The 10716-nt window shown below is 30.7% G+C and overlaps 1 protein-coding gene across 1 annotated transcript; it reads left to right on the top strand.

Annotated features, from left to right (window-relative positions):
* The first annotated feature begins 7931 nt into the window (after positions 1-7931).
* LOC142518381 (3-ketoacyl-CoA synthase 11-like) lies at positions 7932-10611 on the top strand. Its single transcript, XM_075621143.1, has 2 exons — positions 7932-8932; positions 9614-10611. Exons 1-2 carry the CDS (start codon positions 8138-8140, stop codon positions 10391-10393), a joined length of 1575 nt encoding a protein of 524 aa, XP_075477258.1. The 5' UTR covers positions 7932-8137; the 3' UTR covers positions 10394-10611.
* Positions 10612-10716: the final 105 nt, after the last annotated feature.

Here is a 10716-nt window from a genome sequence, read left to right as displayed (position 1 = left end):
TAGATATATATATACATATAGCGGAGAATATTTGATCAAGTAAAATACATTTGGTAGTTTAATATAATTAATATAGTTAAATAATGAAATTGTTTTTATATTTATTTTAAAAATGTTAACCATTTTATATGGTTATTATTTTATATTGAATATTAAATTATTATAATTATTTAAATAAAAAATTTATAAATTACTTAGATATTCATTAATTATTATACTAGATAAAAAAAAAACAGTTTTAAGTTAAATAATAAATTATATTTTTGGAGGAGTAAAAAATATTTTGGTATACGAACTTTTGGTGAATAGGTAAATGGATACATGAACTATTATAAATAATTTAATTGATATATGACTTTTAGATAATTTTTTTAAGTCCGATTTTTTTATTAAATTCAATTAGATATACATTTTTATTTTTAAAATTTTTAATTAGTTTTTAAAACTATATTTATTTATTTTTAAAAATATATACTACGATAAATTATCATGTTATTTGTATTAAAATATTATAATTATTAATTACTACAAACATATCTCAGGAAATAAATTATTTAGTCAATATAATATATATAAAACATATTTATAAATATATAATAAAATAGTATTATTTTTCTTTATCGATATATAAATATTATATATTAATACAATTTCAACTCAATTAAATCATATATAAAGCTAAATATACTTTAATATATTGATAAAATATAATATAATAAGGGAGTGTTTGGTTGGCGGGATTAGGGGGTATTATTTTTTTTATCCTGCCTAGTCAGCTGTTTGGTACGCGTAATTATTTAACCAAGTCAATCCCTCCTATGAATGATTAGGTTATATTAGGTAGGTTAAAATAATACTTCTCACCCCCTAGGATTATTTATCAAACTCTTAATACCTCCTATTTTTTCAATTTTACCCCTCTATTATATTCAAACTCACCACCACTTCCCGCCACGACTGCCGCCGCCGCCACGACCGCCGCCGACCTACCGCCGGCCGCCGGCCGATTTTTCCGGCTGGCCGTTTCCGGCCGCCGGCCCCTGCCGCCACCGCGAAGGGGAAGGGAAATTGTCTTTTCATCAAAAAATTCAAAATTATCCTACACTTAAAAATCCTACCAAACATAATATTATTTTACACCATATATTACAATCCTACCACAATCATTTTCTTCATCATTTACATACTAATCATTAGTTTATCATATCCTTCCAACCAAACGTAGCCTAAATATTTATCGTCGAGACTAAGAGGTATTATTGTCAGACGATCGAAGCAACTTTAATCATCATTTTAGATTTTTTGAAATATGATATTGATCCGAGAAGAATTCGCAAAAGTGTTAGGTTAATGTAATAGTCCGACCTATTAGCGCACAAATTGGTGTATTATGCACTATCACGAGCATAAGGAATTCGAGTTGCGCCTTAGCTAAAAGCTATAGTTTTTGGCCTAGTAGTAAGTGTTTCATCCTAATAATTGGTATCAGAGCGAGATCATGAGTTCAAGTCTCCAAAAATCATATTTATATACTTAATATTGGGTTAAACGTGCATGAGTAAAAATAATATTGGGATGGGCGACCTCCGGATAAATTCTCGTTCGTCAAGCTGCTGACGTTGCTCTGCTTGATTTGGTAGGTTAGGTAGGCCATAAAAGAGTGACGCTAGATCTTAATGCGTAATATTGTCTCTAGTGGGGACATGACCGACAATAAGAATAGGATAACACTGATCTTTATGGGATATTAGACACCACCAACAGATAAACACGAACCTCTCTGGACTCATGAGCCTTACAGCCTGACCCATTAACACTCATGTAGATGCATTATGCGCTGTCATGAACATAAGAAAATAAACTTTTATTTTAGCTAATAACTATAATTTTGGTCTAATGATAAGTTTTTTTTATCATAAAAGTGTTTAACATAAAAGCTTTAAATCTTAGAAAACAAATCTTCTATATAAAATTGTCGCATGTGGTTTCCTGAGCACTAACACAGCGCCACATGAATCACGTGAACTCGTTGTCCAGATTTTTTTTTATATTGATTAAATAGATTTTATTGTGTGTATTATAGTCATTATTCTCATCACAGTATCACATATCCATGTATAAGAGTATCAGTGTCAAATAAATAATATTTACATGACTAAATTAAAATTCAAAATAGATTAACTTACTTGACTAAAATTATATTTCTCCTTATTTTAAAATTTTTTGTAAGTCAATGGGAAAATACACGAAAAAAAGTATTGCAAGATTTCGTGGTGATGATATTTCTAATCTACTTCTCCAATTGTTGAACACTTATTCTATACGTTTGGTAAAGAAAATTGCGTGAGGTGGGACAATGTTGGGTAGGTTAGGTGTCATTATAATTGCGCTTTTTAAATTGATCATCTGTCCTGTAATATTAGATTTTTTATGGTAATCATTACTCATACCATACAGAGTAGGTCTCTTGTGAGACGGTCTCACGAATCTTTATCTGTGAGACGGTCCCAAACCTACCGATATTCACAATAAAAAGTAATACTCTCAGCATAAAAAATAATGTTTTTTCATGGATGACTCAAATAAGAGTTTCGTATCACAAAATACGACCCGTGAGACCATCTCACACAAGTTTTTGTCTACCATACAATACTCAAGATGGGAAGCAGGTTAATTTCAATAAGTTTATTTTCATTTTTTATATTTATTTTCTAAAAGAGCCGCTTTATTATTTTTATTTTTTTATTAATACAAAATTTTTATAAAATATTCCCACGACTCAATTTTATTAGACAAATTTATGATAAAAACATGTTTCATCCTATATGACCATTACAGATCACTAGACTCTTAATACACTAAAAATTAATTTGCAAACAAAAATAATGATTAAAAATCAAGAATTCTCGACATTATTGTAATATTATTATTTTGTCTACATTGAATTTGTATCTATACATGTTGATATCTTTAGTAGTTTTCAGTTTGCTTCTACCAACTGGAGTTACTTGTATAACTTCTATTAGAGTAAATTTGATCTTGTGATAACTAGATTGTACTCTAATCAGTTGTGTAGTAAAAACCCTTTTCCTCAGGGATTAGATATTATATCATATCATAATTGAATCCTAAATAATTGTTGATGTTCTTCAAATTTCAATATTTACTCATGCAATCAAACGCTTATTATTTTATCAAAAATTATAGTTGATAACAACGACACAGCTTAAATCTCTTAAACTATATAACAACTCAAGTGCACCATGAATGTTTTGATCAATCTCTTGACATGAATAGTTATTGGCATTAGTTAGTTATCCCACATCGATTGGATAAAATACCTGGAAGTTGTATATATAAAATTGGACAATTCCACCCCCCTCTTGAGCTAGCTTTTGTGGTTAAGTTAGATCTAAGTCACAGTCTTAACATGATATCAGAGCTCGGGTTTCACCGTTATGTGTTGGATTGCCCATAGTTGAGTCATATGTTCTGCTCATATTTGGCTCATTTGTAAATTTCACGCCCAGAAATGAAGTGTTAGTTGTCCCATGTCGGTTGGATAAAATTCCTGGGACTTGCGTATATTAGCTTGGACAATCCTACTCTCCCCTTAAACTAGCATTTAGGATTGATTTAAATCCAAGTCTCAATTTTAACAGCATGCTAATTAATACTATTCATTTAGATTTTGTTGTATATTATTAGTTTTCATACAATACAAAAAAGTATAATTCAATTGCATTTTAGTCCACTAATCATGGAAAAGTGCATGATCTCTCGATAAAGGACGTGGATTCCGAGACTCCGAATAAGCAGATATTATTGTCAAAAATTGAACTTATTTCGATGAATAAATTATAAAGCATAGCAATTACACTTCCACGTTTCACAAGTAATTAAATTTCATGATAAAAAAATAATTATAATTGGTTGGGTATCATTTATTGAGAAATTAATTATAAGATACCCAATATTGCTATATTTTGTAATTATTAATAATATAATATATATAAAATAAAAAATGTGTCATAAAATTGTGGATTGGGACAAGCTACCTGTTATTCTTAAGACCACAATCTGATAGATAATATGCCACGTAGGTGGTTGATCGTCAATTAATAGTGAATGCCCCCTTTGATTAAAAATATATAGCTTCTCCATAAATAAATAATTAAATTATCCATTCATTAAACGTAACAAAATTTTTCACATATTATTTTTTTTTAAGAAAACGACCCATAGAGGACTGCGTTGCATTAAATAAATCTTTGACTTTCATTATATAATAATATAATTTAAATATTTCACGTTAAAACTTAATACTAATTTACGATTTCAGTTGAAAATCATATGGTCGGTTCTTCTTGCGTGTTGTAATTAAATTATCATTTTTTCAGTTCTATAATGGAAATCTGGGGCGCTTTTTTTTTTTTTTTTTTTTTTTTGGTTTTGCTTTCATCTAAAAATCTACGGGTTTGCAGTAAACGGTGCGCGACAATATACTCTGTCATGTTTTACTAACACAAAAACTTTTGTGAGATAGTGTTATGAGTCAATTTTGTGATACAAATATTTAATTTGAGTCACTCATAAAACAATATTACTTTTTATACCAAAAATATTACTTTGTTATAAATATAGACCGGGTTGACTCATCTCAAGAATAAGTGAAATCATCTCATAATAAACATACTCATATATAGTGAAAAGGAAATATTTAAACCCCCGGTAATATGATAAAAAAATTTAAAGTTGAAAATATAACACAAGTTAGTGGATTAAGATCGTATATTGATCGATAATATGATAAAAAAAAACGTTGAAGTTTTGGAACATGTCATCGAATAAATTACAACATACGTACATAACAGTCTTCTAAATTTAAATTTAATACTCGTCCTTGACACATTGCTTGGCCATGATACACTTTAAAGTGTTACTTTTGCATGAAACCTAAGAAAAACATTCGATTTTCCTCATGTTTAATTATGTGTTTAGCTCTAAATAATACAGATTGCTCTTCTAATCTTCCATAAAAATTAAAACCCCCGACCATTGGGTACCCAATACCATTTGATCGTAAACGAGAATAATTGACTATAAATATAATAAAGTATAAAATTTTTATATATTTAATGTATAATTCGAAAAATTGCATTATGTTATCTGTTTTGTTTTTTAACGTGAAAAATGTAGGGAAACCACTGTTTTTAAGATTTATATTAAATACGAAATAATCAAGAATATGGTAGTCCGAAAATATTATAATTATGCAAATTAAAGCAAATCGAAACGTGGTTATTCTATTAATGGTTCTTTGGTTTATATATTCTGCATGCTGCTGTTGTGAAAATATGAAAACCAAAAGGCAATCCTATTTATATTTCTGATTCGTAGAAAGGATCACATCGAATTCATATATATGACCGTTGCCTTATACGCATAGTAAGTTGGTAAAGTTTGTGATGACATGAGTTGATATTCTTTGACGTCATATGATCGATTCTAGTGTGGAGTGTATTTTTCACTGAAATATTGTGGGATATGCTCTTGGGGGGGGTAAGTGTTTGTCGTCATCTATTTTGGGTCTCTACTTACTCATGCATATCTTTCGATTTATCTTCTCGTCTTGGTCAATGGACCTCTTCCTCATGTAGGAAGGTTTACCACTATCATTAAACTTTTAAATAATACTTTGCTAGCAAAGCATGTGGGTTACATGTGAGTAACGAGCTTTAGTACACTATGAATATTAGTCGTAAATTTGCAAATCAATGTAGATACATTTTTTTTTCACAAATTATTAAATAAAAAATATTATTTCACACTTATATATTATTTCAAAAATCATAGTTTAATTTCTCCAATCTTTTCATTTTTTTAATTTTTGAATCTTTCCATATTTTTTTCATCTTTTTTTAAATTTTAAATTTTTCATGCCTCTTTGTTCGATTAAATTCGGCAATTTAATCATCATATGTGTTTTCCATGTTTTTTTATCATCGGATTTGATATTGATTAATCTATTTTATATTTGTCTTGTTTTTCTTATTTTGTTTATTTGAGTCATTCACATTTCGGGTCTTACTTAATTTTATTTCCTCTTGTTTTTTTGAAGTCTCACTTGGTTTCTCCACATCTTTCACCACCATCGACAACACATCATTTTTCTTTGTAACTAATTTGATATGAAACTTGTGATGGTTTTTGTTTGGTTATCTAAGATTCTCTTTATGATATGAAAACTTGTGATGTTTTTTGTTAGGTCATCATAAACGAAACAATCAAATCAGTTATTTAAAATCAGAGGATAGGAGTCCATCTTATCATACTAAATACATATAATAAAAGGTAATAAAGATGAATACATATCTATATATAGAAAATCTAAAATATAAATTAATTTTTTTATTTGTATAGTTTCTATTTTTAAGAAATGACACGCACTTCGATGTCATAATGCAATTATTCATGAATATGAACTTTGATTTACAATCATGTTTCAAAATGAAATGAGAGGAAAAAATGAAAGAATGAAAAGATAATAAAGAATAAAGAAATAATTATATTTTAATTTTTTGAAAAATATCAAATTTTCTTAATATTTTCATCGAATCGATGATATTAAAAAAAATCATTAATTGACAACTTAATATTTCACTCCAACATATAATTACTTAATAATAATCATTATATATATACATTTTTTTTTGAATGAAAAAGAAAAATTCTGATTTGAAATCTTAAAAAAAAGTTAAAATATAGGAAATCATAAGAGTTATATATAATTTTTTTAAATAATATTAATTTAACAAGATGATAATTGAAAATAAATTAAACAATTTTACATATTCAATATAAAGGAAAATAATTTAAGCACATGTTATATAAAGTTTAGTTGATTGGAAAAAATGAAGAAACAATACGAAATCGCGTTAAGGAATCTATATTGATTGACCAAAAAAATGAATCATAATATTAAATTATTATAAAATAAAAAAATGATCGAATATATTTACGTTTTAAGAAGAACATGCATTGCAGTTGCATAAAAAAACTAAGCAAATTTTGTCGATAAAATATCACACATCCTAACCCTAATGAATTTAAAATATGATTTTTTAAAAAAATTATCGCTAAGTAAGTGTATTAATTAAAATTATTGTGAAATGAAGTAATATAAATCATTATAATCAGATAATTACACAAATTAAAAAATTTATGATAAATTATACATTGAATATATTTTAATTTAAATGACACTATAGTTCAATTGACTTAAATTTAAAAAAATTTAAGGATAAATTTATTGTTTATGAGAAATATGACAAAATCTAATGCATATGACTGCAACTTTTTTATTAAATTTTTGTACGAAAAAAGCTAAATATATCATTATTAATATAAAAATCTATGTACTCAATAAATAATAAAAAACAGATGAATAAAAACCGAAGGACACACACATTAAGTATATATAATAGATCAATCAAAGCAATGCACATTAGATTAACACTAATATTCTTTCGTCCATTTTAATTGTTTGTAAAATCGGAAGTACATTAATTTATTTGACTCGAAAACATTTAACATATAATGAAAATAATGATCATTTATTAAAAAAAATTGTCTACTTGACAGTTCATTATTATAGTGAAAAATTTCTCTAACTTCAATCTCTGAATCGTATCCATCATACTGTTTAACGCGATGTGAATGGAAAATAATAATAAAATAATTAAGCTGGAAACCTGAACAGCTAGCCACATGCAAAGGCGTGGCAAAACAGAAATAAACCTGGCAAGCGTGGACCAAACCAACCAATGAAATTTATATAAAAATAACATGATAAAATCACTCCACACGAAATCCTGCTATTTCCCCGTCTGGCAAATTCAATGCCACTCCGCGACTACAATTAAAAGGTTCGTTGGGGTGGTTGCATCCATTCCAACACATTACACACACTTCCGCCCTTTAAATATTAACATATTTCCCCTCCATTTTTACATCACAAGCTGTTGTTTCTCTCCTCTTCATCATTCCTGGAAATCTCCCACCGGTTTTCTGGGTTTGCCTTAGCCAAAGATTTCGTTTTGATCAGTGGGGTTGTTCCTACGATTTGTTTAGGAACATGGGGAATGAAGAGATCATGAAAAAAAATGCCGAAACCGGAAAGATTTTGATCGACTGTACAAGTGAGAGAAAAGAGTGTAATAGTTTTCCCAACTTTGTTCAATCTGTTAGGCTGAAATATGTGAAACTTGGCTATCACTACCTGATATCACATGCCATGTACTTGTTTCTATTCCCTTTACTCGGGCTTTCCTCGGTTCATCTCTCCAGTGTAACGGTCGATGATTTGGTCCTTTTATGGTATCAACTGATCAAATTCAATATCGTCTCGGTCTTCGTATGTTCTTCGCTCATGGTTTTTTTAACCACTCTTTACTTCATGACTAGGCCAAGAAAAGTGTACCTAGTAGACTTCGCATGTTACAAGCCCGATTCTAAGTTTATTTGTAGCAAAGAACTGTTTATGGAAAGATCAATTGAAGCAAATACTTTTACACCTGAAAATTTAGCTTTTCAAAAGAAAATCTTGGAAAGGTCGGGTTTGGGACAGAAGACGTATTTCCCGGAAGCCATTTTAAGTGTGCCTGCAAACCCATGCATGTCAGAGGCAAGAAAAGAAGCGGAGATGGTTATGTTCGGGGCGATTGATGAATTGCTAGCGAAAACCGGTGTAAAAGCTAAAGATATTGGGATTCTTGTGGTGAATTGCAGCTTGTTTAACCCAACACCATCTCTTTCGGCAATGGTCGTGAACCATTACAAGCTTAGAGGGAATATTTTGAGCTATAATCTTGGTGGAATGGGATGCAGTGCTGGTTTGATATCTATTGATCTTGCAAAGCAACTTCTGCTGGTTAGTTTTTTGTTTAATTACCCTTGTGAAATTGGACTTCATCTTACTGTTTTCGTAATATCCTTGTGTTCGTTTAGTTTATTCACAAGTTAGTTTTGACTTTTTTTCCCTGATGACCGTCCTAGGATTTAGTTTGTTGATTTGATCGGGAAAAAAATAGAAGTGACTTGAATAAGATTGGTTGAATAAGGACTAATTTTAAAGTTTTAGATAATTTTGCCCAAGAAATTTGTGCTCTACCGCTAGAACACCTAAAGCAGCCAATGTTTAATACCTCTAAAGGCAAGTTGGGCACATCCTGCAAATCATGCGTTCTCCACCATATGAAGGATGTAGATGCAAGGGTCTATGACATCTATTATAATTGGCATGAACAACTACCAATTGTCAAAGCTAAAATGTTCGTATTAAATGCAAAAGTTTTCTCGTTTTAGAAGGGAATACAAATGGAAAAGCTCCTTTGTTACTCTTCATTTTTGTGCTAAACATTTACTCTCAGCGAATGATTTATTTCAAACAATCTGAATTCATTCGACTCCTTAAAATTCATTTACCGGAGTTATGGTTTGTCGGGAACCAGAAGGTTACACATTAAGTTTTGGTAGATGACCAAATCACGTGTCACACATTGGAAAAAAATCTTACCAAGCCTAACGCCTAAATTTTGTATCAATGTGACAGGTTCACCCCAACTCATATGCCTTGGTAGTGAGCATGGAGAACATAACGCTGAATTGGTATTGTGGCAACAATCGGTCAATGCTCGTCTCCAACTGCATCTTCCGAATGGGTGGAGCCGCCATCCTCCTATCCAACAAGCCATCTGATAAACATCGTGCAAAGTATCAACTCATACACACCGTCCGGACCCACAAAGGTGCGGATGATAGGAGCTATAGCTGCGTATTTCAAGAGGAGGACGACAAGAAAGTAATAGGCGTCGCACTTTCCAAAGACTTGATGGCCGTGGCAGGAGAGGCGCTGAAGACAAACATCACCACTTTAGGTCCATTAGTCCTCCCCATGTCCGAACAATTACTGTTCTTTGTCACACTAGTAGCAAGAAAAGTGTTGAAGATGAAAATTAAGCCCTATATTCCGGATTTCAAGCTTGCTTTTGAGCATTTTTGCATCCATGCCGGTGGAAGAGCGGTCTTGGATGAGATTGAAAAGAATCTCGAGTTAAGCGAATGGCATATGGAGCCATCAAGGATGACTCTTTATAGGTTCGGTAACACATCCAGCAGTTCATTATGGTATGAGTTGGCATATTCCGAGGCCAAGGGGCGGATCAGGAAGGGCGACAGGACGTGGCAAATCGCATTTGGCTCTGGATTCAAGTGCAACAGTGCAGTTTGGAAGGCGTTAAGGCGGATTGAACCGGCTAAGGAGAATAACCCTTGGATGGATGAGGTTGATGAGTTCCCTGTTGAGGTGCCAAAAGTCGCACATATTGGTTGATCTTTGAGATAGGACGTGTTTTTTATTGAAAATTGTGAAGGATTTGTGTGATGTAATGATTGCATTTTAGAAATTATTATAGATACCATTCCAATTAAGGAAGTTATTCATTAGGTGTCCAAAAGGAAGATTAAGGGAAATGTAGAGGTTCAATTCTCATTGTATATTGAGTTTTCTCACATGCATAATCATGCACTAAACAAACTGTTTTAAGTTAAGGTGTACCCTTCAATCCCATACCCCTTAGGGTTCGAGTTCAAAGATTTTGTACAAAACTCGAGCATCTTTGTTTCAAGCCACTAGAGCTCGATCAATATATACAA

This window comes from Primulina tabacum, chromosome 11 (genome assembly GCF_025594145.1).
Source record: "Primulina tabacum isolate GXHZ01 chromosome 11, ASM2559414v2, whole genome shotgun sequence".
NCBI classification, from domain to species: domain Eukaryota; kingdom Viridiplantae; phylum Streptophyta; class Magnoliopsida; order Lamiales; family Gesneriaceae; genus Primulina; species Primulina tabacum.
This window is presented reverse-complemented; position numbering and strand designations above follow the sequence as displayed.

What these genes read in the sequence shown, in the direction of transcription:
- LOC142518381 (XM_075621143.1), top strand. Translation starts at nt 8,138, where the DNA reads ATGGGGAATGAAGAGATCATGAAAAAAAATGCCGAAACCGGAAAGATT. An exon ending in TTGCAAAGCAACTTCTGCTG is followed by an intron (nt 8,933 to 9,613) that starts GTTAGTTTTTTG and finishes TCAATGTGACAG; the next exon opens with GTTCACCCCAACTCATATGC.